Source organism: Mus musculus, chromosome 3 (genome assembly GCF_000001635.26).
Source record: "Mus musculus strain C57BL/6J chromosome 3, GRCm38.p6 C57BL/6J".
NCBI lineage: Eukaryota > Metazoa > Chordata > Mammalia > Rodentia > Muridae > Mus > Mus musculus.
Window position 1 is genome coordinate 132,832,331 of NC_000069.6, and position 21,767 is coordinate 132,854,097.

Sequence of the window (21,767 nt, forward strand, 5' to 3'; positions counted from 1 at the left end):
ATCTGAATTGTATATGTTGTAAATGTAAATTCTTCTATCTAGAAAGTAAATAAGGAAAGGGAAGAGAAAAGAAACTATTTGGTTCCAGAATTTCTATAGACCAGAGCAATGAAAGCAATCTTGAAAAAGAGGCTTGTTAACATTATATGGGGATTAGACTGTAAGAGGCGGGGCAGAAGCAGAAAAGACAGTGGCGAGTTAAATGGCTATAATCTAAGACAGATTGGTGTGTGTGTGTGTGTGTGTGTGTGTGTGTGTGTGTGTGTGTGTGGAGGGTGCTGTCTTTATTTTTAAAGATAACCTGTGTGTAGCCCAAGCTGGCCTCAAACTTGTAATAGTCTCCAGCTGTACCCTCCAGGGATGACCTTCCAAACCTGGCCATTGAAGTTTTCAAGTGTAATAAGACTACTGGCATTCTATATATTATTATAAGTCTTTTTATTTTTAAATAGTTTATGTGTTAAATATTACACTGTCCAGAATTTGCATCAAAGAGATAAAAGTGGGACAATATTATATGGGCACAATAATGAAATAAATTCAGTGTAAGTTATGATTATTAAGCCGAGCTGTGGATTAATGAATTTTGCCACTCTGGTCTGTTCTTACATGTTTAACATGAGAAATGAGAAGAAATGAAGTCAAAGTAGCAACTATAGAAAAAAGAAAGTTAAAATACAGAAATATTTAGATTTAATTCATTATAGTTAGTCATGTAACTCTCTATGTAATTCAACATGTTAAAAACTATTTAAGACAGACTCCTAGTACTATCAGATTTTTCTGATCCCAAAAGTAATTGTTAAAAGCCAGAAACAATGCCTAAAAGTTTGTTGTACCCCTAATGTATACCATATTAAGGATTTTGAATCTCATAGACACTATTAGAATAGTTGTCTATAAAACTGTGTAATAAATTTTCTTATAAACTTTCACCTTTTTAAATGAAGAATTATAATTTTCTGTTAACTGTGGTTTCAGCATCCTTGCCAAAATTCCTGTTGAAAATCACTTGTTATTAACATTATGACATGTAGAACCTTTAAGGTTACACCCAGCATATGGGGATTAGACCATAAGGGGTGGGGTCAAAGCAGGAAAGACAGTGGAGAGTCAAATGGCTGTAATCTAAGACAGATTGGTATGTTTGTGGAGGTGCTCATCATGAGAAAGTGCACTAGTGTTGGGTTGGATATCATGACAGAAGGCTCCTGAGAGAAGGGAGGTTGGACCTTCTGCCGTGTTAAGATGCACGAGAGGTTCTCACCTGATGTAGAACTTCCCCTATTCCTCAGTATTGAACTGACTACTGAACTTCCCCTGTTCCAGAACTGTTTAAAAGTAATCTTATCACAAAGTACCTCAGCTGTGATACTGTGTCATAGCAGCAGGAGGGCCACTCCTGGGGTCCCTGCTATGTCCTGTGCCTTTCACAGATGTCTATGTCAGCGTATGATGTGACTACCAGGCCATAGCCTCCCGGTCCTGGCTTTGTAGCCGCTGCTTTCAGCTCTGAGTGACTTTCTTTCTTCTTTTTTTTTTTTAAGTTTTATTTATTTATTTTATGTATGTGAGTACACTGTCTCTGTCTTCAGACACACCAGAAGAGGGCATCAGATCTCATTAAGGATGGGTGTGAGCCACCATGTGGTTGCTGGGATTTGAACTCAGGACCTTCAGAAGAGCAGTCAGTGCTCTTAACTGCTGAGCCATCTCTCCAGCCCTCTGAGTAACTTTCAAAGGAAGAAAAAGTAGCCACTTCTTAGTTGTCACTATGTATCATTTCTGAGAAAACTCACTTCACATTTTATAACGTACAATTGAACTTCAGTAAGTATACAAAAAAAAAAGAATACAAAAATAACAGGGAGAGAATATTTACCTCAGTTACAGGAAGAACGTAGGAAAGATTTGACTGAAGAATGGCGTTCAGAATTACATTGGCCATGTGGTGATGGGAAGAAGTCAGTGCCGTATTTGATGTGTCATTCCACTGTCTTGCTCTGACCCTTATCAGATCTCATATGCTTCTCATTGTTGTTCATAAGATGTCCAGATCTACTGACCAAGACTTTCAGGAACTGTCCCAGAAATGGCTTCAATGATCCAGGCAAGACAGCATGGTGCTAGTCAGAATTGCTGCTGCTGTGATGAAGACTTGAGAGAAAGGGTGAATTCCATAGCTGTGCTCATAGATGCAGGAGTGGGTCCATCATGGAAGGGCATTGGCTGAACAGAGCCACTCAGCACAGAGCCCAGGGAGCAGAGAGAAGGAATGTCAGTGTTGCCTTTTACTCCTGGACCCTCAGTCTGTGGTACTGCTGGCCACTTTCAGGGCAGGTCCACACTCCTCAGTCATCTACGGAAGTACCCTCGTGGACACAAGCAGAAATGTGTTTAATCGAAGTGATTCTCAGGCTCATCAGGCTCATAGGCAGGACTCATGACCACAGCATGCTGCTATAAATTATCTCTAGCCAATACCACAACTGACCCAGAGAAATCTTTTCCTCATCTCAGACTTGCATGACTTAGGATCTTGACAAATTCTTCAAAATTGCTTAAACAATTCGCATGCATTTCCAATGTACCATGACCTCATATTGCAATACTGAATGTGTGCCATATTTTCAGCATTTCAGAGTGCCAGGAGGACTCATACGACTAACACAGCTTCAGCCTCCAGTCAAATGCGTACATAACCCAGCTCTTCTGAGCTCAGTACCATGTCCATCCAGAAGTAGCATTGTTGGGGAAGTCAGCATGGGTCAGGTCAAGTGGATAAGACAAGGCTTCTCTGGTTTTGAGCAGTGTGTTAATTGGCCTGTCTCCAGTATGAACTTGGAACTCATAAAGCCAAAGGTTAAATCAGGCAGCGTAGTTGTCCTGCTGTGGTGGTGTGAATGAGCATGGCCCCCATCTTTTCCTCGCCTAAATCTTGCTGAGCCTGGGCTTTCTGTTTGCTTGCTCTGCTCATTCGCTTGCCATTCAGCTCTCTGCAGGAAGTGGGAATTCAGTCCTTCTCTTGCGCCTTATCTGTCCTCAGCTCAGCATGCCTGGCCTTAGTTAACCTCAAGTACTCTGGCTACTCAAAACGTTCATTTCACTCATTTTCCTGCTCATAGAACTTGATTTCCTTTGGACAAACATGCCTATCTCTTAGTCCAAGCTAAGATGCAAGATAAAAAAGGAAAACAAAATAGAATGGCACCTACAAAAGCCTGCTTTGTGCACACAGTATGGTTTGAGGTGTGCTTACCCAAGCTGTAGAAGTGCATACCAGTACCCGGGAGTACCCACAAGAGTTAGGCTAAAAACACAAGACCTTCATCCATGCAGTCTAAACTTCTCTAAACCTTCTCCCAGCATGTCTAGATCTGTCTTGCATAACAGACCTTGGCTGTACAGCCCCATTCTTCCATCTAGGACTGTACTCTAAGTATTGGAGCTTTGGGTCCCAGACTAACCAACCTTAATGGATCCCATTATTCAGTACTGGTTTCTCAATACTGGCTGTCATTGGCATTAGCTAGGGTAGGCTCTAAGCAAACAACTGCTGTTGAAGTTCAGCCTCAGAAACTTATTATTAGTCTGGCATGGACCTAGATACTGCTACTTACTAACAGCACCCAGACAGTTGGGCTGTTGTTATCCCCAGCCCACTGGAGAACCCTGAACTTCCATCAAGGGTACTTCTCAATATGTCCAGCTGTGTTGTTCTCCTGTGAAGTGTACAATCTCCAGACTTCACCTCCGGTGCCCAGTCCCTCCAGCATTTGCTGATGCTGCTGAAGGTCTGCCCATAGAAGAGGGAAGAATAGAAACATTTGCCTACTTGTGTGGTTTTTCTGTCTCATTACAGATCCCGGTGGGGGTTTGACTTTGTATCAAACTGAGAGCCAAACCCAGCAGCTTCAAAGCCCTTTCTTTTCTCTCTTACCTCAAGCAATCACCAAAATATTGTGTCATCGGTGTAGCAATTTTCACCATCAAATTTGAATTCCTACTCACTTCAGGAGTCAGTAATGAAAGAGTGATGGAGTATGAAGGGGGATGAGACAGCTTCCCCAACACCTGTTAAATCCAGAAACTCTTAAGCGCCCTAAACAACTGCTCTTATAATCCCATACTGCATTCCATTCATTGTTTCCTTACCATTTCCTCCATTCATAAGCACCCCAAACCTAGAACAGTGTAGAGTATTGACTAGATGCTCAGGGAAACGCATGACTAGTAGATGAGCAAGTAAATGAGCAGATGGAAAAGAAGGCTGGAGTTGGAAAAGATGGAGGAATATCACTATGGTTCTGCTACAGGACCAGTATTAAGCATGAATGATTGGAACCACAAAGATTCAGAGCAGAACTCCCAACCTCACATGGAAATCCAACAGCTGCTTTTTTGTCCCCCTTCTACTGAAATTCAGCTTGCATCCTGTCACGGCAATCCGAACTGCTCTGTCTCCTGGTGCTCCACCATTCTGCTTGCCTTTTCAGACCTGTTTGAGATCGCCCCTCTGCCTCTTTTGCCATCCCAGTGTCTCAGCTTTACAGCAACCCCGTGTTCTTCATCTACAATAGACGTCTTTCCAGCTTGACAGCATTCGTTAAGAGATTAGTCAAGGGTGCAGTGGTCCTTCTCTACTCATTTTCTTACTTCCAGAGTGTTCTTAAGTGCTGAAAGCTGAGGGCTTACCCACAAGGCCCTTTTGGTAATGCTATGTTATCTAGGATTTCCAAGTTCCATGGTAATTGTACAGCTGCGTGTGGGAAATGCAGCTGTGTCAGTAATCATACGGTAAGAGGCAATGCTGCCTGTGCATTCAGGTGGATGAATCTGCTGCCACTGGTCTTGAGGACCAAGCTCCAAAGACTAGTGAGCCAGCAGGGCAGGGAGATGCCTGCCAGCTTCCAACGTGCAGTAGCACAATTTCTCCAGCACTGCTTAGGACTGAAGATCCCCATCTGGATTTGAACTGTAAATGGCCACTTGACTCTTGGGGGCCTGCAGAGCATGGTGGAGAAAGAGGCATGGTCAGCAATACTGACGGCCATTTATCTGTGTCTCTTTGCAGTAAGGAACGCTGCAATCGCAGTCCATCAGCATATACTTTGCCTACACACTGACACCTTTAGCCTTTTGTCTTAAGACACTATTTTGTACAATTGTCCCTGAACTGCCTGCCTTAGACTCATTTAGAGAGGTTTAAGGTATGTGTGTATATATATAATCAAAACTTCTTCAAAATCTATTTGGTACTGCTTTAGCTTTCATGGAAGGTTTCAGAGTAACAACAGAAAGGAATAGCAGTAAGTCCCTTGGAGAGAGGCTAACCAACTAGGAAGAGCTTATTCTCTACAGCCTTTACACTGCATGGAAATTATTTACAGTGGCTACTTATTAAAGCACATAAGGTAATAAAGAGACATGTTTATCTCATAACAAACATTTTGTTAGAAATAAATACATGATTTAATTTATACTAAAAGACAAATGAATGAGCTATGCAAAAGTGACAGCAATAAACTACTGCTATAAAAATGCCTTTGTCTCTCCCTGCCTGATGCACACAGGACGTGAAAGCAATACTCTGGGTGATCCCTGTAACACTGTCTGTCCTCTCTTTGCAGTTTGCAGCTCATCTGGTGAAGATGAAATACCCAAGAGTCTGCATTCTAGATGGCGGCATTAACAAGATCAGGCCAACAGGCCTCCTCACGGTCCCCTCTCCTCAGATATGAAGGACCAAGTCCACGGCTGACAAGACAGAGTACCATCACCCCCTCACAGCCCGTCACACTGAGACACAAGTGGACATCAGACCACTGCATTGCGAAGTTTTCTCATGAGATGCTTTTGGAAATCGTGACTCAAATGGTCGCCTAGCTAGGCAAGAAATTTGATTGCTCATGTATTGATTGCTAAAAGACTTTTCTTAATAGTGAAATCTGATCATGCCATATAAATCCACACTGCCACATAAAGCCAGAAGAATTCAGCCGACAGGGCAAATTTGGCACTCTCAAGAATCCACAATGAACTGAGAAAGCTGCCGTCCAGTGCACTGAGCAGACTGTCTTAACAAAGGTGTTTAGAAAATGTGATGTGTTTCACCACCTCTTCCTTATGGCAGAAAGTAGAAAGCTAGTCACAGTAAATGTGACATTTGTTAACTCACAAACAAGGGGTGTGTGTGTACATGTGTATGTGTTTAGACCATTGTGAACAGTGGTAGCAGCAATCTCAGAGAATGGACCTTCAGAGACTGGTCATATTTGGTAACATATTTGTCCACTTGTATAGCAAGAAACTCGAAGAATGACTGAAACAGCTTTTCTGATCTAACACACTCAGTCTTCATGGGCAGCGACGGCTTCCTTGCCTGCACAACGGTACAGAGCTGATAGCTTCTGCTGCTTTGCCACAGAACACTTTTCTCCTTGTGAGCACGAAAGCTCCTGAGACTGTGGCAGCAGACAGAGGCCCGAGCCCGGTGGTTTCCCGGTGCTGAGAGGGGAAATGGATGCAAGCCCGTCCCTCACCAAGAAGCTATCTCCAGTTGGTAGCCACTCACAAAGAAAAATGAGTTTCGGCAGAGCCATCTCCCTGGGGTACAAACCACAGAGTCAGACCCCATGCCCAGCAGTTGATGGCCAACAAAATAGGAACTCAACTGTATTTTTAGATTTTTTTTCTGTCTGATATTGCTTTGTTTGTCATTTTTTACCTTTATTTTTTTCTCAAGTGGTATTGTTTCTGATTTTGTGGTTTTATTGGTTTTGTGTGTACGTGTATATAAGTGTATTTCTTTGTGCTGTTTTTGTTTGTTTTGTTCTGGTGTGTTTTCTAAATGATGAAAAAGAAAGGGTGGCGTTGGAAAGAACTGGGAGACAGGGGAATCTGAGCAGAGCATATTAAATGAGAAGTTTTTTGTTTTTTGGTTTTTTTTTTTTTTTTTTTTTTTTTTTTTGGTTTTTCGAGGCAGGGTTTCTCTGTATAGCCCTGGCTGTCCTGGACCTCACTTTGTAGACCAGGCTGGCCTCGAACTCAGAAATCCGCCTGCCTCTGCCTCCCGAGTGCTGGGATTAAAGGCGTGCACCACCACGCCCGGAAGTTATTTTCAATTTAAAAAAAAAGGCTCCTCCACTTCCATCATTATATCCGAAATCTAGAAGGAAAGAAATGAAAGAGGGAAGGCAAGACAGAGAAGGCAGAAGTAGGAAGAAATCAGGAAGAAAAGGTGAGCAGGAAAGAGAAGGAAGAGGCATCGCATTCCCTTCAAAGACACGAGCTGACGCTGCACACTCCCTCCACTGCCTCACCGGTGACCAGCCTGGACTCGCATGGCAGCACCCAGGGAATGCTGAGGGAAGCTGGGATGGCAGCCTCTGGGTTGCCAGAGCTCCCCAGCTCCGAAAGCCTGACTGCAGTGTGAGGAGAAGAGAATGTGTACGGAGAGCCAGCAGCAGCCTCTGCCCCAGGGTTGGAAAAGTTATGTCCTGAGCTCTACCGAATCTAAAAATCCACAATTGTGTGAGACCACAATATGGAGTCAGAAAGACAAAGGCATTCATCATTTGTAAGAGGAACTTTTTTTTCAGATTTCTGAAATGGGAACATTACTGAAATATATCCTTTGACTATTTTGAATGTTGTTTCAAAAGTGTCCACTCTTGGTCCCTTCTATTCCCCGTCAGTGTGACGACTCTGAACATCTGTACAGAAACCTCAAGCGTCTGGGCCTGGACTTCATTCTACAACTGTTGCCGCCTTTATTTTACTTGCATCTGTTTTTAATTTGTGAGTACACAGGTGTGGGTGCAGGTACCCTATGGTGGTACACCTATGGGGTCACCTACTTATTCTCCAACTTTTCTTTGGTATTTTTGTTTGGGGCTGTAGACTAGAATGTTAATAGCTCAGCAGTAGGCCAGCAAGCTCCTGGGGTCATGCTGTATCCAACCTTCCGCACTAGGATTACACACCACTACCGCGCCCAACTACTTAGTTGGGTTCTGGGCATCTGAACTCAGGTTTCCATACTTGAAAGGCAAGCACTCTACCCACTGAGCCATCTCCTCAGCTTACATCTATGTAAAACTATACTTTGCAAACCATAAAATTCACCTTTTTATCCTAGGTGATTCAGTGACTTGTTATATTCATAACATTGTACTGGTAGTAGTTAATTCCAGAACATTTTCATGACCCAAAACCAAAATATTGTATTTATTTGCAGCCATTTTGCCAATAGCCTCTACTTGGTCTTTGATTTCATTTTTGTGCCTGGAGTAAAACAGGGACCTAACTTCACTTTTGCGTAAAGATATCCAGGTCAATTAAATTATACTTGGTTATCCACCAAATATCTTTTGAATTATTTACTATGCAAGATACTAATGTGACCAATAACTATCATTTTGTGATTTTTACATAGTTTGTAAAGGAAAACAAATAGGATTAGAGAAAAAAAAAAACGACTACCATTGTCTAGCGCCATTTCCTGACCAACATGAGCCTCGCCAGCGCTCCTGGTTTTCTTCGGTCTTTGGTGGTTTAACTGTCTCCACAGGAAGAAGAATGCAGCACTGATAATCCACTCAGAATTGTTCCCATCTTACCTTTCTCACAGTGGCCCCGGTTTGACTGGTCACAGTGACAGATGGGAGAGGGTGAAGACATGAGCGTTGTAAAGAAAACTATAAGGGAGAGTTATGGTTCACCTCCATCAGGGTCTTTCATGTGATTTTTTTTTTCTTAAAATAACATATTTAGGCTTGTTCTAAATGACAGGGAAATGTTTTAACAGATAAATTTTAAGTAATATTTAATATTCTCAACTACAACATTCGAGGTGTCTATGATGGTTAATATTGTCAACTTGACAGGTTCTACACTTACCTAGGAGACACTCCTCTTAGGCATGTCCATGCGGGAGTTGCCAGATTGGGTTGATTGAAATGGGATGTCCCATCCTAACTATGAGTGGTCCTGTTCCAGTAGCTGGGGTCAGAATGGAATAAAGGGAGAAAGAACGCTGCGCACCATCATTCATCTCCCTGTGTCCTGACTGAGGATGTAATGTGACCAGCAAGCCTGAGCTTCTGTTATTACAACTTTCTTTCTGTGATATTCTGTATTCTAAAACTGTGAGCAAAAATACCCCCTATCCTATGCTGTTTCTGTCAGGGTATTTTACCCCAGACACAGAACAAGTAATACAGCATGCTGACCTGTGGCAGATCATCTCAATAAAGTGGACCTTAGCAAGTGTTTCTTAAAGTAAACCTGTGGTGTATAGGAGTCCTTTATGGTATATTATTGACCCCTACTCTGTCACTATTAAAGCCACTTCTGGTACCTGTAGTCTCGTCTATCCACAGTGCCCTTACCACCATCAGCAGCAACACACACATTTATTTATTCTTCATGATCCAACAATAGTGGTGCTCTTCAGTCCTCTGTGATTTAGTAATAGCCTAAAGTCTGACAAGATATTCTTTTCATGTTTCTAGAGACAGACATTGCACAGTTTTGCTCTTACCTGTTCACATTTGAGTTCCATGGTAAAACAGGAGCTCCTTTCAGGTCAGTGATAATGAGCTTCAGCACCACAGCGCCTTAGAGACACCCAGGCAGGATAGCACTGAACTCAACTTTGGGGGTTTTTTAAAAAAAATGTATATCGAAGGAGAAAAACCACCCCATAGTAAGTGTGTTTTCCTTCTAAACTGATCTAGAGCCCAATGGCATATGACTAAGTTGGCATCTCATTTTACTAAGTAAAAGTATGAGTTTCCACTCAGCTCTTTGATAATTCTGTAAGTTGGAACAGATAACCTCCAACATGGTGAGTTAAATGAGTTCCATCCACTTTCCAAAACACAGAATCACATGACATCTTTAATTTATAAAATATCTAATACTTAAGATTGACAAAGAAATACTCATGCCAGAAATGAAAACAAGCTCCTGAGTAAACCCTGTGCAGCCTAGGCTTGGCATGAAGTCCGATGCAGTCTAAGTCTACCCTGCTCTGTACTACTACTTAGCTTTCCTGTCAGGATGCCTGAGGAAGCGCGCCATGGAGAGGAAGAGGTGGAGACCTTTGCCTTTCAGGTAGAAACTGTTCCGCTCATGTCCCTCATCATCAACACGTTCTATTCAAACAACAGAATTTTCCTTCAGGAGTTGATCTCTAATGCTTCTGATGCTTTAGACAAAATTCACTTTGAGAGCCTCACAGACCCTTCCAAGTTAGACAGAGTTAAAGCTGAAAATTGACACCATGCCCAATCCTTAGGAATCTTCACACTGACATTGGTGGACACAGGCATTGGCATGATTGTGGCTGACCTCATTCATAACTTGGAAATTATTGTGAAGTCTGGCACAAAGGCATTCATGGAGGACATTATTGTGAAGTCTGGCACAAAGGCATTCATGGAGGCTCTCCAGGTTGGTGCAGGCATCTCCATGATTGGTAGCTGAGTGTTGGATTCTATTCAGTCTATCTGGTGGTAGAGAGAGTAGTTGTGATCACGGAGAGCAATGACGACGAGCAGTATGCCCGGACATCTTCTGCTGGTGGATCCTTCACAGTTTGTACAGACCAGAGTCAGCCCGTTGGCTGGGGGTACCAAAGTGACCCTTTATCTCAAAGAAGACCAGAGTACTTAGAGGAGAGGAGAACCAAGGAAGTGGTGAAGAAACACTCACGGTCCATAGGCTGTTCCATCAACTCTATTTGGAAAAGGAACAAGAGAAGAAGGTCAGTGATGATGAGGCAGAGGAAGAGAAAGGTGAGAAAGAGGAGGAAGATAAGGATGATGTAGAGAAGCCTAAGAGTGAAAATGTAGGATCAGATGAGGATGGCAGTGGCAAAAATAAGAAAAGGAAAACAAAGGAGATTAAGGAGAACATATTGATCAGGTAGAGTTTAATAAGTGTTTGGTGAAGAAACACTGATGAATCACTCAAGAGAAATATGGTAAATTCTATTAAGAGCCTTACCAATGATTAGAAAGACCACTGGGCAGTCAAGCGCTTCTCTGTAGGTCAGTTGGAGTTCAGGGTGTTGCTCTTCACTCCTTACTGAGCTCCCTGTGACCTTTTTGAGAACAAAAATGACATCAAACTGTATGACTATTGTGTGTTCATTATGGGTAGCTGTGAGGAGCTGCTTCCTAAGTACCTCAACTTTATGCATATTATGGTTGATTTCAAGGACTTGCTCCTGAATATCTCCCAAGATATATTGTAGCAGAGCAAAATCCTGCAAGCCATCCACAAAAACACTGAAGTGATTGGTTGAAAACAGATCTTCAAGAAAGTTTATGAGGCATTATTGAAGAATTTAAAGCTCAGAGTCCATGATGATTCTACTAACCATCAGCCCTTCTCTGAGCTCCCCCACTATTACACCTCTCAGTCTGGAGATGAGGTGACTTCCCTGTCAAAGTATGTGTCTCACATGAAAGAGACACAGAAGTCCATCTGCTATATCATTGATGAAAGCAAAGAGTAGATGGCCAACCCTGAGGAGTATGTGCAGAGATGGGGCCTTAAAGTGGTGTGTGTATAACTGATCCTATTGGCAAGTACTGTATGCAGTAGCTCAAGAAATTGGACAGAAAGAGCCTGGTCTCAATGACTATGGAGGGCCTGGAGCTACCAGAAAATGAGGAAAAGTAGAAGAAAATGGAGGAGAGCAGGGAAACATTTGAGAATCTTTGCAAACTCATGAAGGAGATCTTGGATAAGATTAAGAAGGGGACAATCTCCACGAGACTTATGTCTTCACCCTGCTGCATTGTGATGAGAACCTGTGGCAGGACAGCAAACATGGAGCAGATCATAAAGGTTCAGGCACTTCAAGACAACTCTACAATGGGCTACATGATGAACAAAGAGGACCTAGAGACAAATCCTGATTACCCAATTGTGGAGACCTTCAGAAGGCTGAGGTGGACCAAAATGACAAAGTTGTCAAGGATCTCATGGTGCTGCTGTTTGAAACTGTTCTGCTCTCTTTCTCTCTTTCTCTCTCTCTCTCTCTCTCTCTCTCTCTCTCTCTCTCTCTCTCCCCCCCCCCCCCGGTTACTCACATGAGGATCCCCAAACCCACTCCAACTCCATCTGCCTCATGATCACACTAGTCCTGGGCATTGATGAATACGGGGTGACAGCAGAGGAGCCCAGTGCTGTTGTTCTTTCCCCCACTCGAGGGTGATAAGGATGCCTCTTGCGGGGGCTGGAGAGTGGTTAAGAACACGGACTGCTCTTCCAAAGGTCCTGCATTTAATTCCCAGCATCCACATGGTGGTTCACAGCCATCTGTAATAGGATCCAATACCCTCTTCGGGTGTGTCTGAAGACAGTGCCAGTGTACTCACTTAAATAATAAAAATAAAAAGGATGCCTCTTGCATCAAAAAAGTAGACTAGACTAGACTTCCCCAGCAGCCTTGACTAGCCTTGACCCACCTGGCTCTGCTCATGTCTATAGGATCTCTTCTGTCCTGTCCTTGTGTCTAAGACAGAAAATTCCCCTCCCACAAAATAGCAGGGTTGGGTCTTGTGTATTGTGAGGGTGTTTGTTTTTACTTTGAAATTAAAAGTATGCAAAATTAAGAAGATGCCACTTTATATAAGGGAAGGAAGGAAGGAAGGAAGGAAGGAAGGAAGGAAGGAAGGAAGGAAGGAAGGAAGGAAGGAAGGAAGGAAGGACGGACTAGAGGGAGGGAAACCTAAGAGGTTCATTCTGTAGCAGGTACCAGCAGAGTATGTATGTAGTAATTGATGTGTAGCACAGGACATCACCTTGATTGTCCTGAAAGGGAGTTCATTTAAGACTTTAAAGTGACAACTTCACAAAACTCTGCTCCATGCACTGATTAGAAAGAATTGTCCACTGAAGAGAGAAGCTACAGAGGAGACTGACATTGAGATTCTCAAAGTGGAGAAATCAACCCATTGGAGACCGATAGATTTAGAACAGGCAATACAGTTCCTCTTTTTGACCCATCTTTTTTTTTTCCTCTTATTTTTTTTATTATGTATTTTCCTCAATTACATTTCTAATGCTATCCCAAAAGCCTCCTACACCCTCCCCCCCCACACACACTCCCCTACCCACCCATTCCCATTTTTTGGCCCTGGCATTCCCCTGTACTGGGGCATATAAAGTTTGCGTGTCCAATGGGCCTCTCTTTCCAGTGATGGCCGACTAGGTCATCTTTTGATACATATGCAGCTAGAGTCAAGAGCTCTGGGGTACTGGTTAGTTCATAATGTTGCACCTACAGGGTTGCAGATCTCTTTAGCTCCTTGGATACTTTCTCTAGCTCCTCCATTGGGGGCCCTGTGATCCATCCAATAGTTGACTGTGAGCATCCACTTCTGTGTTTGTTAGGCCCCGGCCTAGTCTCACAAGAGACGGCTATATCACAGTCCTTGCACCAAATGCTTGCTAGTGTATGCAATGGTGTCATCGTTTGGAGGCTAATTATGGGATGGATCCCTGGATATGGCAGTCTCTTGATGTTGACCCATCTCTTTTCCTCTTCCAAATAATAACAAAAATGATACCTCTTTTAAGGTTTCTACTGAGAGAGTTTTCCCTGAGGAGTTTCTACAGTGGTCTTTTGCCCTGGAACTCACTAAGGCAAGAAGACCTTTGCATTGCTGCCACAGGATTGGCTCTGTACTCCTGTCGTTCATGAGCAGCAATCCCACAGCTATGTTTGCTGCCTCTAAATGTACCTACCATTACTCAAATTTGTCATTTTTCTTGATAAATGCTTGTGTAAAGAAGAGAAGCAAGATGGCATTTAATATTAATTTCTGTTTAGAGGTTCAACATGGAGACTAAAGATGCTTTACAAGTACTTGGGTTTTACGTAGAAGAGTTGCAGCCCTTGCCTGTCCTATGGTTGCCATGCACAGTATATGCCGTTGGCCACCCACTACCTCTCAATTGTGAATAATGCAGACGTACCTCATATGATTAATTGCTTAATGTCACATCTCTTTTAGTCAGTATACTTCTAGCTGGCATTGTCTGCAGCATTGCAATAATTCTGCTCTACTGCCCACTGTTGATGACAAACAGCATGGATGGGTACCAGGCATTACACTGCCAACTTTCCAGGATATACACATTAATCCTCTGGGTGGTGGGGTTAAAACTGCTGTCCTATCTTGGCTCAAAACTGCTGTTGGAACTACAACAAAAGCATTGAAAGTATTAGGTCAGATTCTAAATATTGTTTCAGACAAAGGGGAGTTACCATTTAAAAATATTACCATATGGATAAAGCTTTCTTTAAAAGACAGAGTATGGACTACCAGCCTTTCAAGCAGCAAATTAGTGTGTCCATAACATGAAATTCTAAGAAAAGGATGCAAAAGAGACCTTTTTTTTCATTATATTTGAATACTTTTTTGACTACTATTTTTTTCTCAATTATATCAACATACATCTCAGTCATTTGGGGAAGATAAACTTAGTAACTTAAGTTCTACACGATGCAGGAACTAGTTACTAGTAGGTGAGGATACCTCTGTCAATCTCTTCCAAATGCCCTTGGTAGTGATCTTACAGTGGCAGCCCAGAATCAGCCATCTCACGAGTATTCACATCATGAAAATGGACAACTGTCACAATTTGGAGCTTTCTCTTTTTTGAAAGCCACTCAGTAACATTTACCAGCACATCGATTTCAACCATCCTTGGGTCATATTATCTATAAATTCTAAATTATTAAAGTAAAAATAGAAGGGAATTTTAAAGAGGATTATAAACAGAGATCATGGAGCTGGTGGGAACAGATGCAAAGTTATTGCTCTACCTCCCTGAATCCTAGCCTAGTTTCTGGTCATCATATACAGATAGACAAAGAAAAGGACACCAGTTCCAATCTATTATGTATAGTCAACTTAGGGACAGCATCAATGTTATATACTATATTGGTTACAAAGTTGAAGCACTGAAAATTGATCTGGCTCCCCACTCTATGACATGGTGATGCCATTCAGTATCATCTTAGAGAGGGTGCCCATGTCTCTCCCCCTATGTACATAATTAAAGTGGATACTTGTCAAACAGAATGTATGTGTGGAGTGTAACTGATATGCCAGTCTAAGAGGAGATTCTTCCAATTCTTCCTTCAATTTCAAGAGAGTATTGTCCAGAAAACTGTCAGCAATTAAATCCTTTATGTCCGGCACAAAAGTTGGCCTATAGTCATTCTTTCTATCTTGCCCATGGACCAGGTTCAAGAGATTGGAAAGTCTCCAGTCAGATATGAAAGGAGACTGGTGGAGAGGGAGGTTAGATGCTGGGTCTATTAATCATGGAAGAAATAGTCATAATTTAGGTCATTTGATGGCTTAAAGATGTCTCTATGCTCAGAGATGAGCTATCTAGATAATTTATTACTTGTGAGATGCCATATTTCTTCTGAAATCATTTTCAGATCATTAATAAGTGCATATAGACTGCATCCATACCATGATCTCTATTTACAATCATTGAAGATTGGAAAGAAATGTGGCGCTTTCTTAAGGCCAGCTGACAAAGGATGATTTGTAGAGTGACGCACATCAAGAAGCAAATCTTGGCTCTCAGTGGTGTACTGGTTACTTTTCTATTGTTGTGATAGAGCACCATGACCAAGAGCAACTTATGAAGGAAGAGTTCATTTTGGATTATGATTCCAGAGGGAGAGTCCACAGTGGCAAGGAAGGCATGGCACCAGCAGGTGAACAGAGGAAGAAGCTGAGAGATCCTAGCTTTAACCGCAAACACAAGCAGAGAATGAGCTGCACCTGGGACAAGGCTATAAAATCTCAAAGGCATTCCCCAGTGGTGTTCTTCCTTTAGCAATGTTCTACCAGCTCAAGGCTCCAAAAATCTCCCCAAATAGTGTCACCAGACAAGGACAACAGATTCAAGTATGTGAGCCTATGGGGGATTTCTCATTCAAACCATCATGAATGGCTAGTAGGGGTTTGTTTTTAAGATTATTTTTTTTTTGTAATCATGAGCTATTTGTAAGTATGACAACATGACAGGATGAAAAATGTATATTTTCACAGCCTATGGAAATCAGCCTAAAGATTCTCCCTCAGAATAAAAAAGAGCTGCCATCTGGTCCGACTTTTCCACTCCTGTGTATATACCCAAAGGATTCTAAGTCATCTACAGTAATAACAGGATATAATACCTGAATGCCTGTGTTTGTTGTATAACTGTTCACAATAACCACTTTATAGAACGAGCCATCACAGATATAGGTACCCATCAACAGATGAGGAAAAAGAAAATATGGCCATCCACAAAATATTTCATCATTTGCAGAAAAATGATGGAAATGAAAATCATTATGTTATTTACATAAAGTGAGCCAACCTTGAACAAATACCATGATTTTTCCCTTAATAAAACATTTATGGAAAACCATTAAAGTAAAAGGGGAAAAAGAAAAGGAAAAAGGCTAATAGGTCGGGGCAGAGGTGGATGAGGCCCGAGCTGCGTTAGAAGAAATGCCACCAGGATCTCATTATTTTATGCAATCACCATTTTTGACTTAGAGAAACCCTACTAAGTATTCTTTCCAGTGTGAGCATTTAATCTCCTTACTGTGAACCTGTTCCACCTTTTCTGACACACCAGAAGTTCTCCTCCCTGGATTGTTCGTCACTAGCCCTCATCGGCCCTGCATGAAGGTCTAGAAGCCTTCCTGCATTTGCCTCAGACAAGGGGCCACCCTGTGCAATCCAGACCAATACTGAATCCTTCCAGAGATTCGTCCACTGTGTCTTCACAGAAGAAACACCACAAGTGCTAAGTCAGAGCGAGAAGGAAAAGTCTAATTAACTTACTAAATTACACTGGAGACGCTGACCGCTGTTCAGCAGCTTCCGTTCCACCTTGAGCTGCTGGAATCCCACGTCAAGCAGCACACTGGGATGATCTTCCTACCTGGTAGTCCGTCTGCTTATAAAAAAAAAAAAGTTGTTTTGTTTTTACACCAAAATGGCATCATTGTCTGATAGTTATTTGGTTTGTGCTAATCAGTCAGTCACAAATCAGTGGCGTAAGAGTGTATATCACGTCCATAGTGGCCAGGAAAATATCCAAGGCCCCTGCCTCTTCTCCATTAAGTTCCTTAACAAGAACTCCAAGCAGATGAGGCCCACAGCATCTGAGATGACAGAGGCACAGACAGAGATTGTATATAAAGATGTTTGCCATTATCTCTCAAAAGACAGAAAATGGGAAGCTTCTATTGGTAGTTAATACTTTGTAAAACCAGTGGGCAAGCATTTTCCAAGCATTTGCCTGTAAAACTCATGTATACGTAAATGAAATTAAAAGGAGGTGGTTTTGGTAAGTCAGCCCATCCGTCTCATTACAAATCTGGACCTGTTGTTTTAATCTGAACCCTTTACAATGGTAGCAACTCCGACATTTCAGACTCGTGGGATTTAGTGAGCAAATCTCCACACTGAAGCTGTCTCGTCAGACAGCACCAGATCCAGGCACAAGCTGTTTTCTGTAAATAATCAAGCACATGGCGTTCTGAAATGCATTTTAAATTTGTTCCTCTTGATTAAGTGAAACAGTATCAGAAACAGACATTGAATTTAATTGCCAGGCAAATTCGGCTAAATCAGAAAGAATAAATTAATGAGGATATTAATTATTATAATTATTTATCCCATTTTAAAATTACAGTGATTCATTGTATGGGAGTTGGCAGCAAATATGCCACCAAGGGCATGTGGATGTCAGAGGGTGAGTTGGGTCCCAGAGATCCAACTCCAATTGTCATTCTTGGCAGAAGGTGTCTTTGCTCACTGATCCACTCTTATTGACTAAACCTTTAGAAAAAGGAAAATGTAAAGGGAGACCACTAGGCATTTACTGTGAACCTGGTTGGGTTTTATAAGCACATAACACTGGGTATATACTTTATCAACACCTAAAACAAAATGATCGCTCTAAAGATTTGAACAAAGGGCTAAATTAAATATAACTGGTATATATTATTGGGAGGAGGGGATGAAACTAGAGAAATGTAAAGGGGCCTCCTCCTGACCTGCCTTGACTCCAGGCCCTCACATTTGCCTGGTTCTCTGGGATCATGTGCCAATTCAGCTTCACCCATCCTGAAGCCATGGCCCTTAAGGGCATGTGTGTCTTCTGATCCATCTATATCTGGGAGTGGGGCTGGAATTGGGATGGACCCTAGCCCGGGGTTTCTGACTGCCATTTGATTAGCTCTCATGCCTGAGAGAAGGGCTGACATTTCTCAAGGATCTTTCATTTCAGGGCAGCGCTCTGAAACTGTGGCAGACCATCTCTCCTTAAGCTACAACCCTCAGTGCATAACCAGGCCTCCAGGCTTCCAGCACTGAACCTTCAAACCCCTTCCTTGCAAATAAGGATTATGCTTCAGGGTCCTGATGCTATTAGGCCTAAGTGAAAACTGCCACCCTCATACACAAAACAACAACAACAACAACAAAAATGATACATGCATCAGGACAGAGAGAGGGGGACACAGGAGGTTGCCTGTATGGAAAGAAAGCCCCCACTGAGTCTAGATTCCTCTACTGCATTTGTGCTGCTCTCCTGTCTGTTCCTGGGTAGTTTTCAGGGGGTCCTCATGGCCCAGAAGTGGGTGATGGCATTTATCCAACCCATCTCCTGATACAATGTGGAAACTAATAGAAAGCATTTCTTAACTGGAAAAGGTTATACAAATATGATACTGTTCTGACAAACTGTAAAGCCAAACAGTCTAACACCAACGGCATAAGTTCTAAACAATAAACATAGACACCCCAGATAAATACTCTTACAACTCATGGACTTGCTCATCCTCTGCAGCATACACCCAAGGGAAGGCTTCCCGGGAGGGTGGAGCTGCGATCCTGCCCCCACTTGCTTGCTGCAATGTGCATGCTAAACTGATGCTTGACCTAAGATCCTTTCAAACTCACACCAACCAACCTGGACCCAAGTTTCCAAACTTAAAACATGCTCTCTTTACAATCTCTGATGCCCTAATAAAATCTGGCCTTTTTTAAATTCCCCACCCCCCATAAACATCTACACCTCCATGACAGAGATAAACTCTATGTCAAATCCACTCCTTCCTTCAGTTTTATCCACCTGGAAGCTCCCCCCTGCACTTCAAAGCAGCTTTGTGGTTCCCCTTGGAGAAATCAATGGGAGATGAAAGGCAGCTGTCTTTATCTCCGCCTGCTGCACAGAGCAGGTAGGGGGAGGTGAGACAGACAGGAGAGGGTAAGTTAGAACAGAGGTGGGGGGGGGGGAAGGGAGGGGGTGAGTTAGAACTGGAGGGGAGGAGTTAGAGGATCAATTATGTACAAAGAAGGCATAATCCAGAAACAATGGTATCTATTCTAAAGGGGTAGAACACATCCAGATACAGATATAATAACCAGTATTTTACAGAGGTCCTAGTATTTGATATATAAAGTTAAAATGCTATCAAGTGTGATCATAGTAAAAAAAATCGAAATGAAATCTCCCTCTGCACTCGTCACAAGGAACAGACTGTGTGTTGATAACACTGTCTCACTGGACCCTTGGGAAGGTATTTGAACGTCGCAGGCGTTAGGCCGGACCCCGGGTGGAGGATAGTGAGCGCAGGCGTTAGGCCGGACCCCGGGTGGAGGATAGTGAGCGCAGGCGTTAGGCCGGACCCCGGGTGGAGGATAGCGAGGCCTGCGGATGTTGTTTAAATCTACACAGACAAACAGAAGCTGTGGGCCAAGGCTGCTCCTAATGGGACCACTTCTTAGGAGGACACACAAGTTGCTCTTTCCCAGTCAGCCTCAGTTTTCTTACGTGTTGAATGGGATTGATTCAGGCCTTGCAGGGTTGGCATGAAGTCTAAGGGAGAAACTAGGCTAGAGGCACACTGTGGAATGCACTAGTAATGACAGAAGAAAAAAAAAAAAAAAAGGAGAGCTTTTCACCTAATTATTGGCTCACCCTTAAAGGCCCAGTAAACCTCATAACTTCTCGACGCTTCAGGTCTTTTTCCATCCATTAAAGTAGACGTTAACCAGCTGAAGCAGAAGGGCACAGGCTCACAGCAGGCATCTGAGGAGCCAGAAAGAAAGAAACTGGGCCCATCCTTTCCGATGCTGGCCCCGAATCCAGGCTGCCGGGCACAGAAACGCTAGTGGGGTGGGCACTGTGTAATCCTGTCTGCTCCTTGCTGAACAGTTAGGAAGTGGCACCTCATTGCCGGGGTTATTTGCCAGATATCCTGACAGCTGCGGGACTCTGGCCAGCTGCTGTAGCTCCTCCAACTCTGTATGCAACATTCTACCCTGCTACTGCAAAGAGCCGCTATGTGATGGCTGCAGACCCTCACCACCTTCTTTTGAGTCCTGTTTTAAGTTACTTTATGGAGATACCAGCTGAAATCCCTTTCAAAGCCTGCCTCTTGTCAGCACGCTCTCCTGCCCTGTCTCCGAGGGTGCTTCGTCCTTTTGCATCCGTTTTCTATGCCACAGTCAACACGGCTGTAGGCAGCGGTGATGCCATGTCTTCCGGGACCCCCCAGCCTCAGCAAAAGCTCCACCTTAATGCAAAGATAATAAAGTTACTTTCCTGCCACTGAGCACAAATAAGTCTTTCCCTTGCTGCTCCAGTATTGCTGCCTAGTAATGAATGAGTTACTGTATCTGAGAATTTGTGAGCTTATCGTTCTACATCACAATGGTAGCAATCCTTTCTTTCCTGGAAGGAACCCTAACCAAGAACGGACACCAAAACCAAAACAATGTCGTAAGATAACAAGTTTTCCATTTGAGCTTTCAATTTTAAAACTACTTTAAACATGTGTATTATTACAAATGCTTATACTAGATAAAACTAGAAGTTAAATCTGGTAGGATAGTTGTTTATCTATAATGTTACTTTGGATATTTTCTAAATATCTTAAGGACTAATGGCATTTGCTCCAAGAGCACTTCTGGGTTATTTCTTTTTCTTCCTTCCTTCTTCCCTTCCTCCCTTCCTCCTCTCTTTCTTTTTTCTTTTCTTTTCTTTTCTTTTCTTTTCTTTTCTTTTCTTTTCTTTCTTTTACTTTCCTTTTGTTCCCCAGCCTTGGCAGGCCTGGAATTTGGTGTCTAGACCAGGCTAGCCTGTAACAACAAAAGATCTGCCTGCTTATGCTTCTCAATGCTAGGATTAAAGACGTATATGGCCATGCCTGGCCTTCTAAATTGTTCGTTTGTTTGTTTATGCATTGCAGTGGTTGGAAAGAGGTGTGATTATACCTTTCACACAGATAGCTGACTCTACTACAGCATGCAGTTGAAAAGCCTATGCACCAGCCATTAGATGGGAACTTTGGCTTGTCTCTTCCTGGTCTTGTGGCCTGAGGCATGTAATTTAATCTGGCTGAACATCAGTGTTCACTTCTGCGCTATTGCTTTAATGACTTTGCTTCACAGGTAACTGTCACAGAGGGAAGAATTGGCTGACTCTGGGCATCCTCTGCATCCCCACGTCTGGGCGGAGTTGCTCCTGGAGTCTCCCGCCGCCATCAAAGTGCAAGCCATGGCTGCAGTCACAAGTGAGATGTATGTTTTTCTGGCTTGTAGAGGTCACCTTCTTTATTGGTGTCTAAATGGTAATGACGGGCTAGGAAATTCAAGGAAAGCCAGGAGGATACCAGTAAAGTCCTTGAAGAGTCAGGGAACAGATGGGAG

The 21,767-nt window shown here is 42.8% G+C and overlaps 1 protein-coding gene, 1 long non-coding RNA gene and 1 pseudogene across 6 annotated transcripts in view; 2 read left to right on the plus strand and 1 right to left on the minus strand.

Moving 5' to 3' along the window:
- The window catches only part of Tbck (TBC1 domain containing kinase), a 157,576-nt gene extending 148,218 nt beyond the window's left edge, over positions 1 to 9,358 (plus strand). For 2 of the 4 annotated variants that reach the window (XR_001783696.2, XR_003954329.1), the window contains one exon: positions 5,631 to 9,273. Coding sequence is in view for 2 of the 4 variants with exons in the window: in XM_030252639.1 (XP_030108499.1) it covers positions 5,631 to 5,741 (111 nt within the window). In the remaining 2 variants the exon portion in view is untranslated. Of the gene's footprint in view, positions 1 to 5,630 lie in introns of all 4 variants that reach the window. The other 2 variants (XM_030252639.1, NM_001163455.2) reach the window with 2 other exon arrangements.
- Positions 9,359 to 9,871: 513 nt separating this feature from the next.
- The window catches only part of Gm29811 (predicted gene, 29811), a 36,395-nt gene continuing 24,499 nt past the window's right edge, over positions 9,872 to 21,767 (minus strand). The window contains exons 2-4 of one of the 2 annotated variants that reach the window (NR_102298.1): positions 16,887 to 16,998; positions 11,014 to 11,110; positions 9,872 to 10,743 (exon numbers count right to left, since the gene is read on the minus strand). This is a non-coding gene — a long non-coding RNA (predicted gene, 29811). Of the gene's footprint in view, positions 10,744 to 11,013; positions 11,111 to 16,886; positions 17,002 to 21,767 lie in introns of both variants that reach the window. The other variant, NR_102297.1, reaches the window with a different exon arrangement.
- Gm9403 (predicted gene 9403) lies at positions 9,975 to 12,649 on the plus strand (annotated as a pseudogene).